Genomic DNA, 25,890 nt, shown 5'->3' with positions numbered 1-25,890 from the left:
TTTATTTATTTGACAGAGAGAGAGAGAGAGAGAGCAAGCACAAGCAGGGGAAGTGGGAGAGGGAGAAGCAGATTCCTTGCTGAGCAGGGAGCCTGACTCAGGGCTCCATCCCCAGACACTGGGTCTTGACCTGAGCCTGAAGGAAATGCTTAACTGACTGAGCCACCCAGGTGCCCCATTGAGATGAATTTATTTATTTATTAAGATTTTTATTTGTATATTTGACAGAGAGAGATCACAAGTAGGCAGAGAGGCAGGCAGAGAGAGAGGAAGAAGCAAGCTCCCTGTCAGGCAGAGAGCCCCATGTGGGGCTCAATCCCAGGACCCTGGGATCATGACCTGAGCCGAAGGCAGAGGCTTTAACCCACTGAGCCACTCAGGTGCCCCAAGATGAAATAATTTAAAAAGTGTTTCTTCAACTGTGTCTTTTGAAAGCTTGGCTCAAGACATCCCTTCTTACTCAATTCCTTTACTTTTCAGCTCCCGTTTGACACGTTTCAGGTAATCTGGATCAGGGTAGCCATACCTGCAGAAGGAAAAAGCTCCTTAGTTTCTTCACAAACGGTCTTGAGGAATCTGTACAGTAGATCCCTGACATTAACATTCAGTGTTGCAAACATTCAAAAACAAGACTGCAAGCAAATGAATTACAATCACTTGTAAGTGTGCAGATGTGAGTCATTTAGCTGATAAGTGAGCCTAGCTCTCTGCCCAGGATCTGCCTTCCAATAAGAATTTGTTTTTAATTTTCACCTCATGGTAAGCAGTGACTCTCCTAAAGTCGTACTACACTATATATTATGAAGGGTAATCATATTCTACAGGAGAATTTTCTAATTTGGGAAATCTTCAAAATTCTCAGGGCACATTCCCTTTTGGACACTAAGGGTTTGAGGCATTCTGTTTGAATTTCATAAAGAGCAAGTAAAGACAATTGGATTACCTATAATACAACTTCCACCACCATTAACTGAGACTTTTCCTAGAGTACTACTGGCCAAGTGAATTTAGGATCTCTATGGACCATTGGGAAGGGAGAGTAAAATAAAGGGTGATTTTAAAAGAAGGCAAAGTAAATAACATTGCTAGGATCTATCTTCCAAACAGACAGGAAACCCCAAATTAAATCGCCTTAGATACCATTCATCCTATATTTTGAAGTTCCCTCCCTTTAATGCAAAATTTAGTAACTGTGTGACACTTTGTGGTTTGGAGGGTAGAAGGTGATAGAACCAATATTTCTGCTTTATATTATCATTCCAGACTAGCATCTCTCAAAATACTTTACTGTAGTTAAGAAATGAATTCAGTAAAGTTGCATGATACAAAATTTATATATTACAAATCAGTTGTATTTCTACACACTAATAACAAAGCAGAAAGAGAAATTGGGAAAACAAGCTCATTTACAATTGCATCAAAAAGAATAAAATAACCAGGAATAAATTTAATCAAGAAGGTGAAAGAGCTGTACTCCAAAAACTGAAATCTGATGAAAGAAATTGAAGATGACACAAACAAATGAAAAAGTACACCATGCTCATGGATTGGAAGAATTACTATTGTTAAAATTTCCTTACTACCCAAAGCAATCTACAGATTCCATGCAATCTCTCTCAAATTACCAACAGTATTTTTCATAGAACTTCAACACTTAATCCTAAAATTTGTATGGAATCACAAAAGACCCCAAATAGCCAAGCAATCTTAAGAAAGAGGAACAAAGCTGGTAACGTCACAATTCCAGATTTCCAAGCTATACCACAAAGCTATAGTAATCAAAACAGCATGCTATCAGCACTAAAACAGACCTAGATCAATGGAGCAGAACAGAGACTTAGAAATAAACCCACATTTACATGGTCAATTCATCTACCACAAAGGAGATAATAATATATAATGGGAGAGGCAATCTCTTCAATAATTGTGTTGGGGAAACTGGACAGCTACATGGAAAAGAATAAAACTGGGCCACTTTCTTAAACCAGACACAAAAATAAATTCAAAGTGGATTAAAAACCTAAATGTAAGGTTTGAAACCAGAAAATTCCTCAAAGAAAACATAGGTAGTAATCTCTTGGACATTGGTCTTAGCAACTTCTTTCTGGATCTCCTCCTTGGGCAAGAGAGACAAAAGTAAAAATGAACTATTGGGACTACATCAAACTAAAAAGCTTTTGCTATAAAACAAAAAGGAAACCTACTAAATGTGAGAAGATACTTGCAAACAATAAACCTGATAAGAGGTTAATATCCAAAATATATAAAGAACTCATTGTAGCTCAACACCAAAAATCTCACAAATAACCGGATTTAAAAATGAGCAGGGAATCTGCATAGACATTTTCCAAAGAAGACATGACATTTGTATGGAATCACAAAATGAATGGAATCATTTGATGGCCAACAGACACATGAAAAGATGCCCAATATCACTAATCATCAGGGAAACGCAAATCAAAACCACAATGAGATATCACTTCACACTTCGTATCAAAAAGACAAGAAACAAGTGTTAGCAAGGATGTGCAAAAAAGGGAGTCCGCATGTATTGTTAATGGGAATGTGAATTGGTGCAGGCACTGTAGAAAACAGTATGGCGTTTCCTCAAAAAGGCAAAAATAAAAATACTGCATAATCCAGTAATTCCACTGCTGGGTATTTACCCAAAGAAAATCAAAGCACAGTTCTAAAAGATATATGCACCCCTATGTTCATTGCAGCATTATTTACAATAGTCAAGCTATGGAAGCAACTTGAGTGTCTATCTATAAATAAATGAGTTAAGAAGATTACATATATTATATATATATATATAAAATATACATTTATATATATGTACATACGTGTGTGTGTATATATACACACACACGGTCCATATAATGTAATAATACTAAACCATAAAAAAGAATGAATTCTGGCCATTCACAACAACATAGATAGACCTAGAGGTTATTATGCTGGGTGAAATAAGTTAGAGGACCAAAACCATATGACTTCACATATATGTGGAACCTAAAATACAAAACACACACACACAGAAACAGTCTCATAAATATAGAGAACCAACTGGTGGTTGCTAGGGGAAGGGGGCTAGAGGTTGGGAGGATAGGCAAAAGAGGGGAAGAGGACTAAAAGATACAAATCTCCAGTTGTAGAATAAATGACAGATGGTAACTACACTTACTGTGGTAAGCACTGAGTTAATGTACAGAATTGTCAAATCAACTGTTGTACACCTGAAACTAGTGTAACATTGTAGTCAACTTTACTTCAAAAAATACTGTATCCAATGTCACTGCTATAAAGTCTCCTTCTAGCTACCCTCTCAAACTGCCGTCTTTTACAACCTCTAAATCCCGTTTAGCAATCATTATGTTTCAGAAGTCTCTCACATTTGTGGTCCCCCAAACGGAGACGTTTTGTGGTGGATATCATTCCATGTAATGACATCGGAGATTCCTAGCATTCGAGAATCCCCCACTGTGAAAATCAGCTTTTGATCAAAGGCTCTACGAAGCAGTCTCAAAACCTCATTTCCTTCCTCATTATCAGGCAAGTAAGCTCTTCGTTGTAATCCATTGTATTTCTTTCCTGGGTTTGGGTGCTCTTTCTGTATGAAGACAAGAAAATAACACATGAAAACACTCAAGTCTAAAGTTTACTGTACAGATAGATGTGCTCATTTGCAGATAGGGCAAATAAAAAACAAAAAAAAATTTTTTTTGGAGGTTTGCACTTATTCCCAATAATTCATATTTCTCTCTTTGCCTAAATTCATGCTGGAAACACTATCCATCTTCTGACTTGTCCTATTCTTTTTTTTTTTTTTAAAGATTTTTTATTTATTTATTGAACACACAGAGAGAGAGATCACAAGTAGGCAGAGAGGCAGGTAGAGAGAGAGGGGGATCTGAGGGAAGCAGAGAGCCCGATGTGGGGCTTGATCCCAGGACCCTGGGATCATAACCTGAGCTGAAGGCAGAGGGTTAACCCACTGAGCCACCCAGGAGCCCCTGACTTGCCCCATTCTAACACAAAATCATCACCTGCTCTTTCTCTGCCTTAACAGACACAAAAGATACCTAAGTTACAAGCAAACATTGCTGCCTTTACTACTGATATTATTCTTATTCCCATTTAAAGCCCTTGCACATGGAAATACACATGGAAATTATTCCCTGGGATATTCAGTAATCTGCACCAGAACAGTCTCATGAGTCTCTGCTCATTCTAGCATATTGAAAAGAAACGTGTGTACCTCAGAAACACTTACTGTTTGTATGCCTCCTTTCATATTATAAGTAATCATAATGGAGCCACAGGATTCATAACCTGGAAGTGAGTCTTTTAGGACAGTAACAGTCATGGTTCCCTCTGGCTGATTGCCTTTCTGGATACCATAGGAAGTCTGGCACACAGGACAGACCGGCTTATAGGAAAAAGCTTTGTTAATACAAGAGGTGCAGAATGCGTGCTTGCACTTCGATAGCACTTGTTTGTCTCTAATGATGTCAATACAGATGCTACATATGTCCTCTTCCTTCTCCCCTCCTGACGCCCCAGAACTGGCAGAGTGCTGGAATGTCGAGAGAGCTACTTTTGAGTCATTACTATCAATGTCCACGCGTGTTTCTTGGTCCTCATTCTTTTGATCTCCAGCTAACATGGACATTCCCACTTTTTTAAAGATATACTGCTTTGCCTTTGCAAGGTGATTTGGCAACCCAGTCAAAGTCATTGACTCTTGATTTAGTACAAAGTGTACATGCGGATGGTTTTCTCTGAAGTCATCTGCAAACTTGTTCTGATGTAAGTGCTTTCTCTCTTTGCCCAGAGGTTTCAGTGAAAGAACTTCTCTCATCAGCTGACTTGACACATACTGATAGGCATCGATGAAACTGGAATAAGCATGGGCAGACAGATCGAATTCCTTGTCCTTAGGTTCAAAGAGAATGTGGATTTTATTACTGTCTCCCCAAACCTCACAACGAGTATCGTACTTTTCTTCTAACTCTGTCATCTCCTGGAGTAATTCAGCTTTTACAAGCATATAGTGAGCCGTGTCAACTTCAATTCTATTCATCAGGCATGTGGGAGTCGATATTTTCACAGGTTCCATGACAAGACTTTCAGAGGCTTTTAGGTCAAAAAAATATCTGGCAGCGAAAATGTCATCTTGGGTCCCAAGGAGAGTTAATTCTCTTCCTTTCTCCTTTATAAGGAGCTTTGTAAATCGTTGATTCAGTTTCTGTTTGATCTCATTGGCCTGTTCAGTGTCTGCAAAAGCAACACATTTCTGCTCCAGAGATCCCACAGTTTTCTGAAATTCACTGACAAAAGACTCTCTAGCGGCTTGGAGATCACTTGAGGGATTGGAGGTGAAGTCTAAATAGACAGTATTCGGAGAACTCTCCTGAGTTATTATTTTAATTTTTACACCAAATCTTTTCTGTATCGAGTCTATTTTATCAGGATAGGTATACTGGAAATACTCAAAGAAAGGCAAGGGAATTTCAAGACGGTTGCTTTCGTCTTCTGCCTTGGTTTTTGGTTCCAAGGGAGAAATACAGCTGTTCTTCTGGTTCTGCTGATGGAGTGGCTTCCTCTCCATTGTCAAAGGGGAAGATTCAAATTTGCACCCACTTTCTTGGAGTTGCTTATTCAAGAAGTGATATATTTTTTCAATATCTCTGAAGGTGCCGCACACCTTCTCAATTCCATCGTCCCCTTCCATCTTTTTGACCTTGGGGCACATAGTGGTTACGTGTTCCCTTTGCTCTTTAGAGAACAGCTTACAGTTCAGGTCTGCTGTGACGCTAAGAAAGATCTGAAATTTTAAAAGGAACAAATAAAATCTCTCGGACATCAGTCCTCCAGTCTCTTATCAAGACAAAGTCTATTATACTGAGTGAAATAAGTCAAGCAGATAGAGTCAATTATCATATGGTTTCCACTTATTTGTGGAGCATAAGAAATAACATGGAGGACATGGGGAGATGGAGAGGAGAAGGGAGTTGAGGGAAATTGGAAGGGGAGGTGAACCATGAGAGACTATGGACTCTGAAAAACAATCTGAGGGGTTTGAAGGGGTAGGGGGGTGGGAGGTTGGAGGAGCCTGGTGGTGGGTATTATGGAGGGCACGTATTGCATGGAGCACTAGGTGTAGTGCATAAACAATGAATTCTGTTACACTGAAAAGAAATTTAAAACAAAAAAAACCACCTAGGTTTGGGGAGCCTGGGAGCCTCAGTTAGTTTAAGCAACTCTCTTTGGCTCAGGTCATGATCCCAGACTCTCAGGATCGAGTCCCTTGGTGGGGACTCGAGTCTATTTAGACTTCATCTTGCTTCTCTTTCTGACCCTCCCCCACCTCATGCTCTCTCTCCCTCTCAAATAAATAAAATCTTAAAAAAAAAAAAAAAAAGACAAAGTCTAGAGACCAGAGAAACAACCAGAGGGTGACTGCTTTCAAATCCTTTTGGCAGAGGATGCAGCAGGCTATAGCTTAGAGGTTCCTAGCTGGTTCTGCCCATTAGAATCACCTGGGGAATTAAAACAAAACAAAAGCAAACAAAAAAGCCAAGGCCCAGGTCTATCTCTAGAGATTTTGTTGTAAATGCAGAGCCTGGGCATGAGCATATTTGAAAAGTGACGTGGACACAAAGTCTGGATTCTAGAGCTGTCTTCTATGTCCACTATTGGGGAATGGGGTGGAGGGAAGGTACATCGGCTTTCTGGGAAAGTTGCTACGGTCCTCAAAAGAGCCTATGAGCTTCAAGGGGAGCCATAAATCTGAAAAGGATATGTTTTCCTATTTGCTGCTTTTTTCTCATCTTTAGTCCCCCTCCCCTTTTTAAAAAAAAAACTAAATACCTAACTGCATGCCATATTGCTGGGCTCTCTAAGTTCTGACCTTTAGAAGCTCGCATAGAGGACAGAAACACCAGATTAGGCTGAAAAGGACAGATGCATACTGAATGTAACAGAAAAGCAAGATTTCTCTGGTTTTTGTACATGCTACTTCCTCTGCATACAACATCCTTCATCCAGATCATCCTTCAGATGTTGCCCAAATCCAGCCACCTCTCACACCTCCATCAGGACCACCCACACTCCAAGCCCCTGTCACCTTGCTCCCCTCCTGCCGCAACCCCTCCTATCTGGGCTCTCATTTTGTTTTCCCTTTGGCCCCTTCCTACACTCAGTCCTCCACACAGCAGCCAAAGTGAGCCTCCAGAAGTATAAACCAGATCACCCCACTCCCTTGGCTCAAAACCATCAGATGGACCCCCTAAGATTGAAGTTAAAATCCTAAGTCCCTGCCTTCATCCCCCAAAGACCTGACTTCTGGCTACCTCTCCAAGTTCCTCTCCTGTCATACTCTTCCCCCCTTCCTGCCTTCTAGCCACAATAGTCTCCCTCCTTGAAGCCCCTGGGCTTCAGGATAGAAGCTCCTGTCTCAGGGCCTTTGCACTTGTGCTTCCTTCTGCCTCAAACATTCTTACCTCACTTAGCTTGCTCCCTTACTTCATTCATGTCTCTACTCAGACAGTACCTCATCTGAGAGGTTTTTCCTGATATGTTTAAAATAATGGTCTGAATAAAAATAAAACAATGATGTCACTGTTTATCATTTATCCTGTCTTATTTTTCTTCCTAGCACTTATCACTGGCAAACATTTTATTATATATCTATTTTTTTTAAACTATTTTTATCTGTTTCCCTCACTAGAATGTAAGGTCCCTGGAAGCAGGGTCTGTGATCCTGGCTATATTCCCAGCTCCCGTGACAGTGCCTAGCACACAACTGGAAGTTGATATTCATTTGTCAAATGACTACATGGCTGGCTCCTTCTCATCACTCAAGTCTCAGGCCAAATGTTACCTCCTCAGAGAAGTTGTCTCTGACTTCTGGTCAGAAGCAGCACCACTCCTTCCCCTTCCTCACTTTGGCCCTGTCACCCTCTAAGGCCAAACCCTATCCTATTTTCTTCTTAGCACATATCACTGCCTGAAACTGTTTCTTTTATTTTGTTTACTTGCTTGTTGTCTTTCTGTGTACCTCCCCATCCAGCAGGGACTTTGTCTATTGTGTTCACTTTTGTGTCCCCATGCCCAGAAGAGGGCCTGCCTCCTAGTACATCATCAGCAAGTGGTGGTCAGATCAATAGTGAAAGGTATGGTGAACGGAGAGGAAGGTGCAGGAACATACCCCTCCCAACTCCTTCTTTCAAACCTTACCTTTTGCAGACAGGAATCCATAACATCAGGAATATGTTCTTCGTTTTGATGCTTCTCACCAGACCTCACTCGTTCCTGTGACTGTGGCAAAAAAGATGTTCTGGGTCTTGCATTCTTCTCCATTGGATTCTTAGTGGGTTCCAGAAAAATAGTCACAAGTTTGTTTTCAACCATAATCTGATGATTTTCTTTCTTCAAGACTCTCTCTTTAGCTTTGGTGGAGACATTATAGACACACATACACATGGGGAAGACTTTGTTTATTTTTACTTGTTTACTTACTTTTTTAAGATTTTATTTATTTATTTGACAGACAGAGATCACAAGTAGGCAGAGAGGCAGGCAGAGAGAGAAAGAGGAAGAGAGGCAGGCTTCGCACTGAGCAGAGAGCTGGATGCGGGGCTTGATCCCAGGACCCTGGGATCATGACCTGAGCCGAAGGCAGAGGCTTTAACCCACTGAGCCACCCAGGCACCCCAGTTTTTTTAAAAGATTTTATTTATTTATTTGACATAGAGAGAGAGATCACAGTAGGCAGAGAGGCAGAGAGAGGAGGAAGCAGGCTCCCCGATGAGCAGAGAGCCCGATGCGGCTCTCAGGACTCTGAGATCATGACCTAAGCCAAAGGCAGAGGCTTAACCTACTGAGCCACCCAGGCACCCCAGGAAGGACTTTAAATAAACCTCTTCCTCATGTGTACCCTGCCCCAGCAGCTTCCCAAGAAGGCAGTTCCCTGCATCCTGGAATAGTGGGTTGGGGACCAGCAGTGCAGGAACTATTCAAACTCTAATGTGGGCAGCTTATGCTTTTGTTTGTTTTTAAAGATTTTATTTATTTAAGAGAGAGAGAGAGAGAATGCACGCTCCCCAGCATGAGCAGTGGGGAGGAGAGGAGGGGGAAACAGAGTCCCCACTGAGCAGGGAGCCTGATGCGGGCTGGATCCCAGGACCCAGGGATCATGACCTGAGCTGAAGGTGGATGTTGAGCTGACTGAGCCACGCAGGTGCCCTGGCTTATGTTTTACTGTAGAAATGAAAAGCTCAGGATAAGGAAATACACTCTTTAAAAGTCACATTTCTGAAATTGTCTCCTGCTTCCCATTGCAGTGATATGCAATAATACTCATTATATAAAGTTAAGTGAAAAAAGCAGGAATCAAAGGTATAGCCTCAGAATTTTGTAAATAGATGTTGATTGACTGACAGTCATAGAAAAAAGGCTGCAAAGAAGTATGTCATATTGTTTATCTCCAGATGGTTTTATTTATTCTTTTCCCACTTTGCTATAGTGATCATATATTACTTATGTAGTTCTCAAAAACAAATCAATGGAGTAATTAAAACATAAAAACAGAATACCTTAATAACAAGAGTGTACCAGTGTCTGGAGGGAGGGAAAGGTGTCCTTCCCAGAGCTGAGAAATTTGAGTTAGGGTCAGGATACCGGAAAGCATCAGCTTTAAAATGTGGTCAGACCAGATGCTGACTGGGCACTTCTGGGGTCTACCCTCCCCATCGGGCTGTGTCTTTGGGCAGCAGCAGCCCCGGGGTCGCAGCCCCGGGGTCCCAGCCCCATCAGACGGTGCCATACTTTCTCCCGCCGTCTCTCCTAGGTCAGCATGAGCTGGGTCTGCCTGGAATCCCGCGGGGCCAGGCGCCTTGGCACGCGCAGCCCCGGCCCACCGCTCACCTGCCCGTTCCGCGAACTTCACCAGGAAGGTGACCTGGTCCCTGTGGTAGAGGGGCTGGACGGTGCACTCCCCGCCGCCGGACTGCTGGCTCTGGAAGTAGATTTCCAGCTTCCAGCGTGTTCGACGGCTGGACTCGGACACCCGCACGAGCAGCGGGGACGGCGGGGAGAGGGCGGAGGCCATGGCTCCGGGCTTGGGGCTCCGGGGGTTGGGGGGCAGCGGGTCCGACCCGCGCCCGGCAGTCCTGAGCCCTCAGAGTTTCAGTTTCGCTTTCCCCGAAATCCCTCCCCGCGCCAGGCAGAGCCGCTCCCCTCCCCTCCCTTGGGCGCCCTTCCTGCGGCGGTCAGCCGGGTGAGTAGGTCCAGGCCCCGAGGCCCCTGACCCGCGCCCCGCGGTGGCGGTGGTCGCTGCCGCTGCCGCTTCTCTCCTGCGGGCTCCCGCGGGGAGGTGGGGGTGGGGGTGGGGGGCGGATGAGAAGCGGGTTTCCAGGGCCGGCTGCCCCCTGTGAGGATGGGGACGGCTCAGAGGTCTAAGTCAAACTAAGTGTCTCCTGTCTTTATGATTCCTTTACATTCTTCTTGTTGTTACTATTATTTGCAACGAAAATGTAACTCACATTCGGAATTCAGGTGAAACGCACTCACATTTGTCTTAAAATTTGAATTCGTTCACCTGCATTATCATAGGTCATCAGTGACCTCTCTCCAACCCTATCCTTTAGACGGGCTCTCGGGACTTTACTCCGATCATGCCTTGATTTGGCTAACCGTGCCCCCCCCCCCACCTCCGTGTCCTAGGGAAGAAAGGTGAGAGCAGAGGCCCTGCCCTCAGGGCTGGTAAAGGAAGGCGGACTTGTGAGTAAGGAAACAAAATCTCTTAAGGCCTCCAAGAATTAATTAGTTTGAAGCCGAATGTCAAAAAGCATGAGAGGTGGGGAGCGTTGGAGGGGCTAGAATCCCTGTGATCTGAAGCAGAGAGGAAGCGCTTGGCCTTGGAGGAAATGATAAGGGACCTAGGAAGGGTCTAGATCAGTGCTGACCATTAGAAACAGAAGAGGAGGGACATATGTTACTTCAAGTGTTTTAGTAGCCATATTTTTAAAAGTGTATGCCCATTCATCAGTTAACACCTGTGTACACAGTTGTTCTTTACAGCCTATATTACAATAGCAGAAGATTGGAAACTCCTGAAATGTCCATAAATAGGGGGACCTAGAAGTTTAACAGCCTAGAGTGCATCTATACAATGGAATGTGAAGAGCAGTGAAAAGAATGAAGAAGCTCTTTATGTGCTAACACGGAGAAATCTCTAGGATGCATGATGTGAGAAAGGCAAGATGCAGCAGAGTGTGTGAAAGAGGCTACCTGTGTGTAAAAATGCCTCTGGAAGGATCCAGGAGAGGATAATGACAGTGACTGCATCTGGGAGGGAAAGGTAGTGAGGGAGGTAGAAGGGAGGCTTTCAAGTTTTTCTAAACTTGAAGCAGTAAACATTCTACTTTTCAAACAATAAGATGTAAAATTGAGTACATTTCAATCCTTAAGAAGAATGTATGGCAAGAGGCTCTGAGGCCCTGAAATGAAATGGTGTCAGTACAAAAGGAGGGTAGGGGCATATTTGAAAGCGATTTAGGGGGAGCCCGGAGGCTCAGTCAGTTAAGCTTTCATCTCTTGATCTCAGCACAGGAAGAGTGGGAAATTGAGGATCAGGAGAAGCATAGCCTAGAGAGAGGTGTGGGATTCATCTTGGCGGCTGGTGAGCTGGACCTTTGACCTAGGTGGGACTCCGAGCTGAGCGTGGCCAAAGCTCAAGACTCTCTCTCTCCCTCTGTCTATGTGCACCGCCTCCATGTGCTCGCTCTCCTGCTTTCTCTCTCTCTCTCTCTCTCAAAAAACAAAACAAAACAAAAACAAGCAGAAGAGACTGAATGGGGCACTATGCTCCTTTTTATTTTGGGAGGGTTACATGAATGCTGCCCCCATGCTCAAGTCTCTCCCTGGGTCTTCAAGGAACATCCGCAGGTCTGAAGGAAAAAACAAGTGCAACCGCATCTAAAGCAAAAGCCCATTGGACGCCCACAGCCAAGCAGGCAGGACCTTATCCTCCTTTTGTGAAAGCAGCAGTGCCCTCTGGAGGCAAAAGTGGGAGAAGAGGGAGAAGGAGGCTCCCCACTGAGCAGGGAGCCTGATGGGCTGCTCAATCCCAGGAGCTTGAGATCATGACCTGAGACACCCAGCCCTCCCCCAACCTTTTAGTGCTGTGCTCAGTACCTCTTGGTATTCTCCTCCTCTCCTAGATATATAACAGGTTTGCTCCATCCTTCAACCCTGGCTCTGCCCTCCGCTCCTCCCTAAAGCTTTCCCTGCTTTTGTCCACGTAACTCTTTTCCTTCTCTGAACAGCCCTTCCGGTTTCAAGGGGATCTTCTTTGTAAAGGATGGACTGTAAACAGCAGCAACAACAATGTGTGCAATTTCATCAAGGAAACTGAAAACTACTCAAGATCAGAAATCGTACTTACTCTTCCCACAGTGTTTTCTTTCCTTTCTTCTTTTTTTTTTTTTTTTTAAGATTTTATTTATTTATTTGAGAGACAAAGATCACAAGTAAGCAGAGAGAGAGGAGGAAGCAGGCTCCCTGCCGAGCAGAGAGCCCGATTCCATTCGGGGCTCCATCCCAGAATGCTGGGATCATGACATGAGCCAAAGGCAGAGGCTTTAACCCACTGAGCCACCCAGGCCCCCCCCACACAGTGTTTTCTTACCAAATTCCCAAAGACACTAGCCCGTGCTTATTGCATCCTTTCTATTCATTCCTAGAAGCAGGCAACCATACTGGGAATAACAGTCTACACTGGGAAACGCCAAATGGAGTGTAAACATTTAAAGACCCCAGGGACTTGGAGAATGGACTTTCCTGAGGTAAAAAACATTAAGTGTGTATAAATGATGAACCATGGTCTTACAAACAAAGAGTTCTTCCTGTAACAGCTAGAAACCTGGGGTCTTTAGCTGTACTTGTCATTCTTCTTTGGTTTGAATAACCTAATGACAGTTTTTCTTGTGCACCATGTGGGAGATGGGAAATCAAGAATATGCTAATGTAAGCAACAGAGTCTACTTGAGGATAGGTGATTTTTAAATTTTTTTATTTTATTATTTTTTTAAAGATTTTATTTATTTATTTGACAGAGAAAGATCACAGTAGACAGAGAGGCAGGCAGAGAGAGAGCGAGAGGGAAGCAGGCTCCCTGCTGAGCAGAGAGGCCGATGCAGGACTCGATCCCAGGACCCTGAGATCATGACCTGAGCCGAAGGCAGCAGCTTAACCCACTGAGCCACCCAGGCGCCCGGTGATTTAAAAAAAAAAAAAAATGTGACCTTGGTGTCATTTTGATTGTGTCTACTTACTCAACAATTCTGCCTTTGCAGGGTAAGGGGAGGAGTGGGAGGAATGAAAACAAGGAAACAGAGAAAAGGAACCTCATTTGTTTAAGTGGAAAATTCCACGTTCAGGCTTATGTCTTGAAATAAGCAATTGAAAGTAGGTCCTATTGGTAGATGGGGAGGTATGGCTGATGAGGTTCATGTTCCCCTGTCTCCTCTTCTGTCCAGAGAAACCCCACAAGCCTTTGGAGACTGAAGGCCTACCTGAGAGTTTGGGATCATTTTGGTCTTTGACCTTTGGGCCTTTGCAAGTGTTAATCTCCTACTCTTCATCTCATCCTGAATTAGAAGCTCACTGGCCTCCAGTGAAGGGCAGGGTAGTGTTTGCTGGGACATTGAGTATTTCAAGTCTGTCAGGTACACAGATTAAACAAACACGAGTTCCCCTTCTCCCCGAAACCTAGTGTATTTTGCAGGGTGGTTGTAGCTCTGTGTTTATTAGGCTGTCTTAGCTATCAGTACTCTGTAGTCATTCCGTTGCAATTTTTTAAAAACTGCTTTTATTTCTTGTAGGGTTCCTATGGAGCAGTGGCTCACCAAGAGACATCAGGTAGGATCACCTCACTCCTGTTTCAGAGGAGCTCTGAAAGGGGAATATAGAAGCAAAATGTCTGTCCCACTCCCCAGGTGCTCAGGTGTGTGACTGCAGAGCATTGTGGGACCCAGTGCATAAAGGAGACTGCTTCAGGGGCAGTGGGACACCCGCAGATGTGCTCTCTCAGCACTCCCACTGATCCTTGCCTTTGCCCACTCAATGTGATAATCTTTTGCCTATAGCCCTAGAGCTGATACAGGCCAGAAGATGTGACTCTCTGATGTCCCTTTGCTAACAAGGGTTCCATGAGCCAAATGGAACCTACCTAATCAAGTTGGTGACCAGCTTGAGGTTTTCAGCCAGAGCACGGGTCATCTGGATCTGTCTGTCCAGGTGCAGCTTCTTTTAGGTCATTGAGGCCACCAGAGATCTTTCTAGGTGGCTTAGATTAGAAATGGAAGTTGAAATAAAATGTCATTAATGACCCCATTTTATCTATTTCAGGACTCCCGGTTTTTTCGCATCTCTGAAATAGGTCCACTCCTCCCTGTCAGTCCGTAGAGTGCCATGGTTTAATTGGCATAATTTTTCCTCTCAAAGTAGCATATAATAATGATGCCCTAAGCTCCATGAAATACAGTGTCACAGGGTGGGTTCTCCAGGAAGCATAAACTGACCTGGAGTTGGGGGTACACAAGGTTTATAGTGAAAGGACAAGAGAAGAAACCAGATTGGGCAGGTGGAGCCATCAGACCATAATGAAAACCTGACAAAGTTCTGCCAGCCCAAGAGTGCTCATTTCTGGAGTCCCACATTGAACATGAATGGCCTTGCTCAGCCACGGATGAGGGCCACCCCTGAGAATAGCGTGACCTTGGCTGGAAAGCGGAAATAGACCCTGAGTGACTAACCACTGGACGCTGTTGCCTAGCGGTATTGCCCCTCATAACTGCATTGGGGTGTGGGGGTAGGGGTCCAAGCAGCACACCTTCCTGTCAGCCACATGCAAGAAAAATAAGTTTTAATCAGTTTTAATTCCACCAGAATTGTGCCATGAAACTGGAGTATGATGAAGAATTATTTACTGTAGCCCCATCAGTGCTCCGCACCCTTGCTGGACCAGCCCAGTGACTGATGGGCAGTTGGAAAAATGGGCCCCAATTTTTTTACCCGCTGGTGGTATAGCTATGAGACATATGATCTGCACTGCCCCCTAGTGGAGTCAGGCTTCATTTGCTTTGTAACACACCTTTTACTCATTTCCTTCCTTGTGCTGTCTCTTTCCCACTCCTCCCTCCTCATCCTCACCCACCCCTAGTGTTTTCTAGGATCACCTCCCAAATACACTGACCCTCAAATCCTCATCTCAGAGTCTGCTTCTAAAAGAACCCCAAACCCAGACAATGACAAAAGGAAACAAGTTATGAATAAAACCTCCGTATATATTTGGGTGACCTACCATGAAAAACTCTTGTATATCCTTGGTCAAATTACCCGTCCAGTTAAAAGGAGGATAGGGAAGGGGGTGAGAGGACCGTCATCTCACTTTTGCACAAGGCAAACAGTCTTCTGGTGTGAAGTGAAATGACATCATTTTCAAAGGAATCCACGCTCGTTTCTTTATTTTTTGTCTTCTCTCTTTTTCCAGAGATGGCCACTCCTGAAGAAGACCACAGTTGGCAGATTTTCATTAATCACAGTGACTTCACAATTTTAAAAAACAATAAGAGTCAGCTGTGTGAAGTCCTTCAGAATAAATTTGAGTGTGTCTGTACCCTGGTCTCTCCATCCGTGGAAGGGAACAGTGAGTCTCTGCAAGTCTTCAGAGAAATGCTAATTCCTGGGCTGGAGTTATCTGTTTGGAAGGACGACCTCACCAGACATGCCGTTGATGCTGTGGTGAATGCAGCCAACGGAGACCTCATTCACGGGGGAGGCCTGGCTCAGGCCCTGGTGAAAGCCGGGGGCTCTGAAATCCAAGAGGAGAGCAGAAGATTAGTTTCCAGATTTGGTAAAATACCAACTGGTAAAATAGCTACCACAAAAGCAGGGAGACTTCCCTGCAAATTAATTATCCATGCTGTTGGGCCTCGGTGGATAGCGAAAGATTATCAGACATGTACCTATAAACTGCAGAAGGCCATTATAAATATTCTGGATTATGTTACCTTTTACAATCCAGACATTGAGACAGTAGCAATTCCAGCCCTCAGCTCTGGGATTTTCCAGTTCCCTCTGGACTTGTGTACAGAGATCATTGTGAAAACAATCAGCTTATATTACCAAGGGAAGCAACTGGTCACTAATTTGAAAGAAATTCACCTGGTAAGCAATGAGCACCCTACTGTTGTTGCCTTTAAAAATGCTTCAGAAGTAATCCTAAGGACGAACAAGCTGGGATCCCGGATGAGTGAAGAAGCCACCCCTCCTTTCAAGACAGTTCTTGTGAACAATGTGACTCTCCAGATTGTCCAGGGTTACATCCAGTTGCAGGAGGTAAGTATTTGTTTCTGTCCTCTTGTACTGCCAAAGGAGGTCCCTGAACTGTTTATGACCTATCAGGTATTTTTAAAGAAATTTGTACTATTTCAGATGCTGTTTAGAAAGCATGTTGTTGAAGCTAAGAGTACAGACTTGAGAGAGACCCTCCGGGTTTGAATGCTAGCTCTGCCATTTGTAACTGGGTGATCTGAATCAAGTTATTCTATCTTTTGGACCTTGGTCTGCTTATCTGTAAAATAAGAACAATAAGATCACATGTATCAAAGAGCTGGAATCAATACACCTAAAGTGCTTAGAATAGAGCTTGGCACATGGTAACTATTTATGGTGATTATTGCCACTATTCTTGGGCTCCAGGAGGAAATAGAACAAGCTTCTATTCCAAGGAACTTAAAATCAATTAGACTTCTTTTATGTAAGAAAAAATTCTCGATTTGAAAAAATCCCATTGGGGAAGCAAACCATCTGAACATTTCTGAAGCAACCTATCAAGAGTAAACAAAAAAGTCTTAATAAAAAATGAACTCATAGTATTTAAGAGTATGTAAATTTATGACAAGAGGGTAAGGCAGTGGACCAAGAAAGATTAATTCAGAAGCTAGGAGTTTGATTATGACCTCAAGTTATGATGGGTATGAACTGGGTGGTTAGAATGACTTGATCAGAGAGACACAAAAGTGGTAAGAGCCTGAAAATCATGGACTGGACCAGTCAGGAGATCTAGGTCGAGCTATAAGTTGTATACTTAGTATACTGCTCTCTGTCAGGGGTTGGAGAGATACAAAGGGCAAGTTAGGGTTTAGCCAGTGCTTATGGAACACCAAGGCCAGAGCCCTGGCAAGGAGGGGAGAGAATCATGGTAACAGTGAACTTGGGGATTTCTGGGTTGGTGCAACTCTCCTGCTAGGCAGAGCACCTTAAGGCTAGGAATCAAGGCATGTTCATCTTTGTAGCTGCAGGGCCCTGTCTCGGCATGCATCTGGGTGTTCAGCAAATTATTGATGCCAAAGTGAAGGGGGCAGCAGGGAAGAGAAAGAATATAAGGCTATATTCTTTTTATTTCTGCATCAGAGTTGTCACTCTTAAGCTTCTCCTATGGCCACAATCAAATAGATTTAATCATAAGTGAAAAAATGCCACTTCTTTTCTTGTTTTTTTTTTTTCTTTTAAGATTTTATTTATTTATTTGAGAGAGAGAGAGAGCACTTACACACATATGAGCAGGGGAAGGAGAAGTAGACTCCCCTCTGAGCAGGGAGCCAGATGTGGGGCTCAATCCCAGGACTCTGGGATCATGACCTGAGCCAAAGGCAGACACATCACCTACTGAGCCAACCAGGCACCCCAAAATACCACTTATTTTCTGCAAGACACAATTAGAAAAGAAGACAGGGGACCCCACAGGATGAAACATTGGTTTAGTAAGTCATTAATACACCACTTTAAAATTAAGGTGGAAACATCCTAGTTGAATAACTTACCCTTTAACTAAACTTTCATTATATTTCTTTGTTGCCAGCAACATTGAGAACCTTAAAATTTTTCGAGGGTGCCAGTCCTCCCAAACTGGAAATTCTGATTGCACTTTCGAAGTGAAGCATTCATTAACGTTCATTAGAAGTACCTGGGTTGCCCTCAAAGGGAACCAAAGCTATCAGGATGACTTAGGGGTGTTTGAGCATGGGGCAGAAGCAAAAGGAGACCTTCTCCTCTAGCCCAGGCCTGAGGGCTAACTAGGAGGCAATACTACTGAAAACACAGCCCATGTGTATGCAGTCCATTTCCAAAGGGACAGATGAAGAACTGGTAAAAGTGGCCCTCCAGACCCGTGAGTGCTTGGAGTATCCAAGGAACTCACCAAGAGGGAGGCTTATTTCCACTGAAGACTTTTTTGTCTCATTTGTATTTTCTTTGACCATGTACTGCATTTTTTTTAAAAAAGAAAAGCATTAGGAGGTAGAAATTTCCCAAGAAATTTTATTTCCACTCTCTTTAAACCAAACAGAAAATCCACACAGAAATAGCAAAAAGTGATAGCACTGGGGGAGGGGATGAAACCGTGTATTGATGACGGTTTAAACAAATCACAAGGAATGCCCAGAATCTTGGAATATGGAGGATATAAAGCAGCAAGAGGCTGACAGACATTTACAGTCAGAACTGTCTTATCCACACACTTTGCCTAATTTCTGAATAGGACAAATGACTCATGGCAATCAAATGAAATTAATGAGTTTCTGTCCACCGCTAAATGATAACCTTGTGCAAAACAAAGACACAAACAAAAGATGTCTTGTGAATTTATGATCTTCAAAAGTATTTTTCAAAGCTCCTCAGCAAACTAAAGATTGAAGAAAAAGTAATTTAACAATGGATCCTCTGTTTTTTGGTTTTTGTTTTTCCTCTTCAGACGGATGTAATTGTTAATTCTGTAAATCCGCTCTATGGTTTGGGATTTGGAGATGTGTCAATATCAATTCTACAACAAGCAGGAAATGAAATGGAATTGGAATTTAATGAAAAAATTACTGAAATACTAGAGTCTCAGTTGGTACTGGTCACAAGAGGATTTCAATTGTCCTGTCAGTACGTATACCATGTGTTGTGGGATTCAGGACATCACAAACTGACTGAGGTAAGTTCAACATGAGTTTATCTTTATATAGTCCCATAGACTACATAGTCTTTGTTGAATTTCATTATGTCATTACATTTATGAAAATTTGATAAGTGAGATAGTCCTCATTTTCTACCATTCTGAAATACAGGAAAAGCATTATTGTCACAAGTTATCTTAAGAAATTTAATTTTAAATATTACCTAACTCATGTCTAAATTTTAAGCAAGAGTACTGCAAACAGACCTGGAAAGAGTAGGTTCCCTCAGTCCACACATCTGTTCACCTTACCCCTCTGTGACCCTGTTGGCCTTTCCCTAAATGGACCTGGAATTCAGCCTCTCTGTATTTCCCTGCATCAGTTAAGTGCCAGGGGCACCTGGGACTTCCCTTCCAGTACTGCTCCAGGTAAGTCTGTCACCTGTGGTGTCTTCCCACCAATGCCTGCGGTAGAGATTGACAGATTGGCTTTCTGGCCAACTCTTCACCAAGACACATAAAATATACACATTAAAGAGTTGGAGGAGCCATTCAAATGTGGAGAGAGGGAAAGAGTCTCCTTCCCTGCCTTTGTTTATCTTTAGTTTGTCACCATTTCTGGGCCTTCTTTGACTAAGAGCCCTCTAGTCCCAAACTGGCCCTCCAGTCACTCTCTACCCCCCAGTTTTCCAAGGCCCTTCCACAGACAACTTTTCTGTACTTCAGTTTGGATGTTGAAATGTTGATGTAAAGTTTAAATCTGCCAAATACATTAGCACTTCTTGAGAAGAAATGACATAGGACATTAGGACATATCTTAAAGATGTTGGATAAAACTGCTTACTTATTTTTCCCTCTGTCTCCTTTATTAAACTTCTGAGAGCTCTTTGTTTCAACCTGGAAGCAGCAGGTAAATGGGGATAAACTGATGGTTGGCTCATAGTCCCAGGGAGATGAACAAGGCTATATAAACTGGGAGAAATCATGGCACCCAAACAGACCCCTCAGTGACTTGTGTTTCTCATCATCTAACCATGTGGCTGTCAGGGGCTCTCTAAGGAGGCATAACCATGACCCTAAGGGGGAATAGAGGTGGGCATTGTAAGATGTGGGCAGGATCGAGAGGTGAGTGAAATTTTATTTTGACTCAAAGGCTGATCTGTTTTTCCTACAGATATTGAGAATTGCAATGAAGGAATGTTTGGAGAAATGCCTTGAACTAAATAAAACTTCTATTTCCTTTCCTGCCCTTGGGACTGGAAACTTTGGTATATACAAGAGTGTAGCAGCCGAGATTATGTTTGATGAAGTTTTAACTTTTGCCAAATGCCATTTGAAAAAGCAATTAACTGTAAAGTTTGTGATCTTTCCAGAAGAACTGGACACCTACGTGGTAAGATAATATTTTAGAAATGTCCCATTCAGGGATGCCTGGGTGGTTCAGTTGGTGGAGTCACTGCCTTCAGCTCAGGTCATGATCCCAGGATCCTGGGATCGAGTCCCGCATCAGGCTCCTTGCTTGGCGGGGAGCCTGCTTCCCTCTCCGCCTCTGCCTGCTTGCGTGCGCTCTCTCTCTCTCTCTCTCTCTGACAAATAAATAAATAAATAAAATCTTAAAAAAAAAAAAAAAAGAAAGGTGGCATTCTGTTACCTATCCATCTTTAAAAAAAAAAAAAGGAAATGAATGTCCCATTTATTCATTCATTCATTCCATAACATCTGTGTAATATCTCCAATGTAAGACATGAGCTAAGCACTGGACAGCACAGTATTGTTCTAACTTGGTGAATTTAATGTTTTTTTAATTGCTCACCTCTGACCTAGTGAGGAATGTCATTAAAGCAGCCATGTTACCCTGCTCCCTAAATTCTGTCTTTTCCTTTGTTGGCCTTTATTCTCCCCTCTGCTCCTCAAAGATAAGCAACCTTCCCATTTCAGTGTGGGCGTCTTCTGCTCCTCTGTCTTCTCTCCTGCTCTGAGAACACAAGTATTCTGACAATTTCTGCAAATTCCTGTCTTCTGAGCCACCTTCAGACCCATACACTTAATCCTGTCTCATTTCCACTTGGTTATCCCATTGTCATCTTAAAGCCAACATATTTAAAACAAATTCTTTGTCTTCTCCTCTCCGATTGATCAACTTCTTGGGGCAAGTTAATATACTTTTCCGTGCTTCAGTTTCTTCATCTTTAAAGCGGGATAGTAGGGAAGCTTGGCTGGCTCAGTCAATAGAGTACGAAACTCTTGATGTCAGGGTCATGAGTTCGGCCCCACTTTGAGCATAGAGCTTATTTGGGGAAAAAAAAAAAGTAGAATAAAGTGAGGATAATAACTACCATCCTATGGAGCTGTCGCGAGCATTAAATGAGTTAATACACATAAAAACACTTAGAACAGTACCAGGCATGCAGGGAAGCCCTCCGTGAGGGCTAGCTGTTGCATCAGCTGTAATGAATTGTAATTCACAGAGTGCTGACCTAAAGAGGAAACCAAGTGACCTGTTTGTTATCTTTTCTTCCAAATTAGATTATTAATTATTTCACAGCAGAGGTATCTTTGACTGCTTTTGCCATGTCCCCAGTACTGTCCCCAAATTCAGTCTATTGTTTAACTTCTCTGTGGGTGACCCCAGAGGGAGGTCAGTTGTGGTCTTATACAAAAACCAGTGTGTAGGGGCATGTGTCCGTGTGTCTGAATGCAGAGATCTGTGTGTCAATCTGCTTTAGTTTTCACTTCATCTCAGCTTTTTGCTTTAGAGTGGGCAGATTAAGTTGAGTTTCTAACATGTGAAAAGGTCCAGCATAATTAGTATATTGTGCTTTATCAAGTCCAGCAGGAGGTGGTCCCCCGTAGAAGGCACTGCTGACATCTGTCACTGTTATAACAAAGGCTGCTGTGGCCTTCCAGGCCGTTCCAGGAGGCTGTCCCGTCTAGAGAGAAGGGGGCGCAAGTCTGCTTCCCAAACCCGAAATCGCAGGCATGTGACCTAAGAAGCAGAGATCACTGTGGGGTCTCTGATCTTCCTGGGAAAGGCTGGTGATCCTGGGGCGGAGGGGTCCACGTCCCCTCACGCCTCTGTGATGCTGGGCTTATATTGTTCTTCCTTTAACGTACCATCTCTGGGCTTTATGCTCACTTAACTGGCACTTCGAGAAGGAACTTGTCCTGATGTTAAAGAAGAATTAAAAAGGAAATGAAATAAGATACAGTGACTTAAAACAGATTTTCAAGACAGGTTTCTGATTCTGCCAGTAGCAACATCCAAGTGCTAGCACAGCCTCTCAGGCGTGGGTCCAGGTATTGGGTATAAAGAGCCTTGCTCGGTGCCTGGCAGAAAGAGTGGCTCTGAACAATAGTCCTCTGACTGCTTACTCTTCCACCGTGCAGCCTGTCTCCAGGTGGGTGGTTGCCATTTTCTCTCTCCCGACAAGAAAATGAACTTATTCTTGTTCCAGCTTGCTCTTTCCTGGAACAAGTATTAAGGTTCTTTTTCCTTTTGCTGCTTGACTAGGCACAAGGAAGTTTGTAGCATTTGCTGATATTCATTGCTGACATTTCTGAAGATGGAGTTGGGAAGAGATGCCCACAGTGAGCTCTCATTAGCCCATGTCAGCCAGCTCCAGGACACCAGGGTGTCTCACCCACAGACTTATAAGCCAGTTACCCCGTAAAGTAGCTCACCTTCCAGACACAGGGAATCATCCAGTCTTGCAAATGAAGTTCTCCCTTAAGCAGAGCTCGATCGATCAATCGATCGGCGGGCCCAGGTAGGTGCTTCGGGCACATTCCAGAACAGCTCAGGAAAGACCATCTTCCTACAAGGGGAATGAACTGCATGTAGAAAAGAAGGTTCATTCTCTTCAATACACAAACAAAAATGTACGTGGCAGTTCAAAAAACATAGAAAGATCAACCACAATCTGAGGGCTCCCCTAAGCAATGATAATAAAAACAGCTGCCGTGTGTTGCATCAACCAGGCCCTGGGCTAAGGCGAAGCTGCAGAACAATCCTCTCCAAATGAATTTCCATTTTATTAGCTACAAGAGCACCTGCCTAGTTCTCCAGTGAAGTGGCCACAGACTTGGTTCAGTGCCTCACAGGCAATAACCAGAGCATTAATGTTTATGGAATGAATGAATGATTATATTTTGCCTTGGGATATACATATATATTCTCTTTATTTTAAGACCAGATTTCGGTTTTCTGTCTGGTTTTTCTATACTTGTTTCCCCTAGGTGTTCTAATAGATCGTGGTACTACACGATTTGGTGCTGTGATCGCTGTTTCTTAGGACTTTCCAAAAGGCTGCTATAGATTTGTGGTAATGAGGATGGAGACTGACAGAGTGGATGAGGCCAGGTGTGGTTTGTGCAGGTAGGAAGAGGGATTTTGAGGACTATGGCCAAAAGCCCCACTTATGACTCTGCTCTGTTTTGCTTCTTATAGGCTTTCAGCACTGAAATGGAAAAGACTAAATTCAAGGTACATGGTTTCAGTAACTACAATGGTGAGTAAGAAATTCCCGGGTCTAAAAGTAGAGTCCGTGGGACGCCTGGGTAGCTCAGTCAGTTAAGCCACTGCCTTTGGCTCAGGTCATGATCCCAGGGTCTTGGGATCGAGTCCTACATCGGGCTCCTTGTCCAGCAGGGAGCCTGCTTTTCTCTCTGCCTCTGCCTGCTTGTGCTCTCTCTCTGACAAATAAATAAATAAAATCTTTAAAAATTAAAAAAAAAAAATAGAAGTAGAGTCTGCTCACCAGAAGCTCATCCTCTTCATCATCTTAACTAATAGAAGGGACAAAAGGAAGAACTAAGCCCAATATATTTTCTCCTGTTTGGATACTAACTGGCTTGGCATCTGAACATCATTCTGGTTTTGCCTAGTCCAGTTTCATGATATGAATAGAGAGAGGCTAAGCTGCAGTGGGTAATCCACAGTGTGGTTATTTACTTCACAAATAGCTCTCTATAATTTTTCCCTAAGAAAAGTTCTGTCCTTCATAAGATGACTGAGCCAGTTACTCTTTCTGCTCTGAATGGGGTCACATCTAAATAGTCATTTTAGAAAACATCTCAGTCATACCAGATAATAATAAATGGATTCACCTGATGCTACTCAAACCTGAGAATCACTAGGATCATAATAGAAACTTTAAACAAATAAACAAACAAAAATATGTATGGCCCCCAACTCTACATATTCTGACTCAGGACCTCTGGATCTGGGCCAAGCATGTGTATTTTTCAGTAGCTCCTAGTCAGTTTTGCTGCTGAACTAGGTTTGGGGATCCCTGGACTTAACTAACCATGGCCGATGTTGGAGAAAGATGAACTGTGTCATGTAACTCCTTTCCTTTGGTGGAGTTGGAGTTGATGGGGTTGGAATTGCTTCATGACAACCAGGATGCGTACTTGTGAAGTGGTCTTTTGATCTATAGTAGTCTATAAATGTCAAGAACACTAGACATTCAGTGAGGAATAGAAACTGTTGGGGTATTTCCCACTAGGGTCACAATGATTTGCTTATACCCTTTAACAGAACAGTTCACTTATAGATGGGCTATGGTCCAGCAGTGCTGGAAACAAAGGAGGGGTTACTTGGAGAGAGCTGTGGTCTGTCACTTTGCCTCTTATGAACCTCTTTATTTATCTGTAAAATGATGATAAAGACAGACTTTTGTCAGCATAAATAGAGATTATGTATGTAAAAATGTTCTGTTGCAAAGCATTGAATGAAGGCCAAAGAATAATGAGTGAGAGGATGGACAAACAACCCAGGGGAGAAACTGCCTGGACAAACTACCCAGAAGAGGCAGAGAGTCCTTCTGACCTAAAAAGATCGAGAGTGGCTTCCTGGTCAAGTGGGTCTAAGTTGGGCTTTATTGAGGATGGCAGATTTTCAGTGGCTCGAGCTGCTGCGGTGGGGCACCCAATGTGAAGAAAATGCCTAGAAGCAAACAAAAGCAGTGCATGTGGGGGGAATCACACTGAACCAAGGGAAGGTAGACAGGAGTTTTAGGCGAGGCTAATATGGAAAACGAACATACAAATGTCTCTGTTTTTAGTCCAAATAATAGGGCCATGTGTTACCATTTACTTCGGTCGTTTTAAAGGACATCTGTAAAGGAATTATAATTATAGCGCAGGACAATAATTGACCTTAATGATGGTTAATGGTGATGATCTCAGATTATCAAGGAAAAGCTGAACTATTTAGGAAGGCAGGGAAATGTGTTTTCATTAGAAATATTTAACTAATAAACTAAGTAATCTAACTCATAAATATTTAACTAAGGTATTTGGTGCTAGAAGTGTATCCCCTAGTGATCTGAAAAATTAGTTTCCCAGAAGAACAATTTTTCCCCCCAGTAATGATGGGTAAATGAAGTATCACCATGTATTGCTTCTCTTTTCTCCTAAAAAGTAATATAAACTCCCAGGGAGAAAAAGGGTTAAAAAATAAACAAATAAACAAAATCCCTGTGTCTCCAGTTTAAGAACTTTTATCACTTCATTGTCCAAAACATTGGCTTTTTTTTTTTTTTTTAAACTCAGACCCTCTTCCTTCTGTCTCTCTCCTGGTACTGTTTCAGAGTTCCTGGTACCACTCAACTATTCCATCGGGGAAAAGATGCTAATTATCTCTACTAACCTCAGATCATTTATGGGGAGGCAGAATTATGTGAGTGCTAGAGTCAGACTGCCCATACCTAGTAGCTCCATGGCTCCTACTAGCTAGGCCTTTAACCATGGCAAGTTACTTAATAACTTTAAATAAGTTTCTTCATTTGTAAGATGAGGCTGTTATTAGTACTTATAAGGTTGTGAGGAGTGAACAGAATAATTTTTGTGAAGCATTTAGAAATGCCTAGAATATA

The 25,890-nt window shown here is 43.0% G+C and overlaps 2 protein-coding genes across 5 annotated transcripts in view; one reads left to right on the top strand and one right to left on the bottom strand.

Moving 5' to 3' along the window:
* Positions 1 to 339: 339 nt before the first annotated feature.
* DTX3L (deltex E3 ubiquitin ligase 3L) lies at positions 340 to 10,012 on the bottom strand. Its single transcript, XM_032334995.1, has 5 exons — positions 9,934 to 10,012; positions 8,245 to 8,482; positions 4,262 to 5,830; positions 3,396 to 3,613; positions 340 to 526 (listed from the first exon to the last, which is right to left on the bottom strand). The coding sequence occupies exons 2-5, from the start codon at positions 8,416 to 8,418 to the stop codon at positions 457 to 459; spliced, it is 2,031 nt and encodes a 676-aa protein (XP_032190886.1). The 5' UTR covers positions 8,419 to 8,482; positions 9,934 to 10,012; the 3' UTR covers positions 340 to 456.
* The window catches only part of PARP9 (poly(ADP-ribose) polymerase family member 9), a 31,587-nt gene continuing 15,368 nt past the window's right edge, over positions 9,672 to 25,890 (top strand). Inside the window, exons 1-7 of one of the 4 annotated variants that reach the window (XM_032334988.1) lie at positions 9,672 to 10,285; positions 12,753 to 12,854; positions 13,893 to 13,929; positions 15,563 to 16,476; positions 18,827 to 19,051; positions 20,187 to 20,405; positions 23,460 to 23,520. In XM_032334988.1, the coding sequence (XP_032190879.1) occupies positions 9,863 to 10,285; positions 12,753 to 12,854; positions 13,893 to 13,929; positions 15,563 to 16,476; positions 18,827 to 19,051; positions 20,187 to 20,405; positions 23,460 to 23,520 (1,981 nt within the window). In that variant the 5' untranslated portion in view covers positions 9,672 to 9,862. The remainder of the gene's footprint in view (positions 10,286 to 12,752; positions 12,855 to 13,892; positions 13,930 to 15,562; positions 16,477 to 18,826; positions 19,052 to 20,186; positions 20,406 to 23,459; positions 23,521 to 25,890) is intronic. The other 3 variants (XM_032334982.1, XM_032334985.1, XM_032334984.1) reach the window with 3 other exon arrangements.

The sequence above is a fragment of the Mustela erminea genome, chromosome 1 (assembly GCF_009829155.1).
Source record: "Mustela erminea isolate mMusErm1 chromosome 1, mMusErm1.Pri, whole genome shotgun sequence".
Classification (NCBI taxonomy): Eukaryota; Metazoa; Chordata; class Mammalia; order Carnivora; family Mustelidae; genus Mustela; species Mustela erminea.
Note: the sequence above shows the minus strand (reverse complement) of the source record. Positions and strands in the feature narration are given on the sequence as shown.

Coding starts and splice junctions, on each gene's coding strand:
- DTX3L (XM_032334995.1), bottom strand. CDS start 8,418: ATGGTTGAAAACAAACTTGTGACTATTTTTCTGGAACCCACTAAGAAT. Junction 3,614..4,261: donor AAACAGTAAGTGTTTCTGAG/GTACACACGTTT, acceptor GTCTTCATACAG/AAAGAGCACCCAAACCCAGG. Junction 527..3,395: donor CCGTTTGGGGGACCACAAAT/GTGAGAGACTTC, acceptor TTCCTTCTGCAG/GTATGGCTACCCTGATCCAG.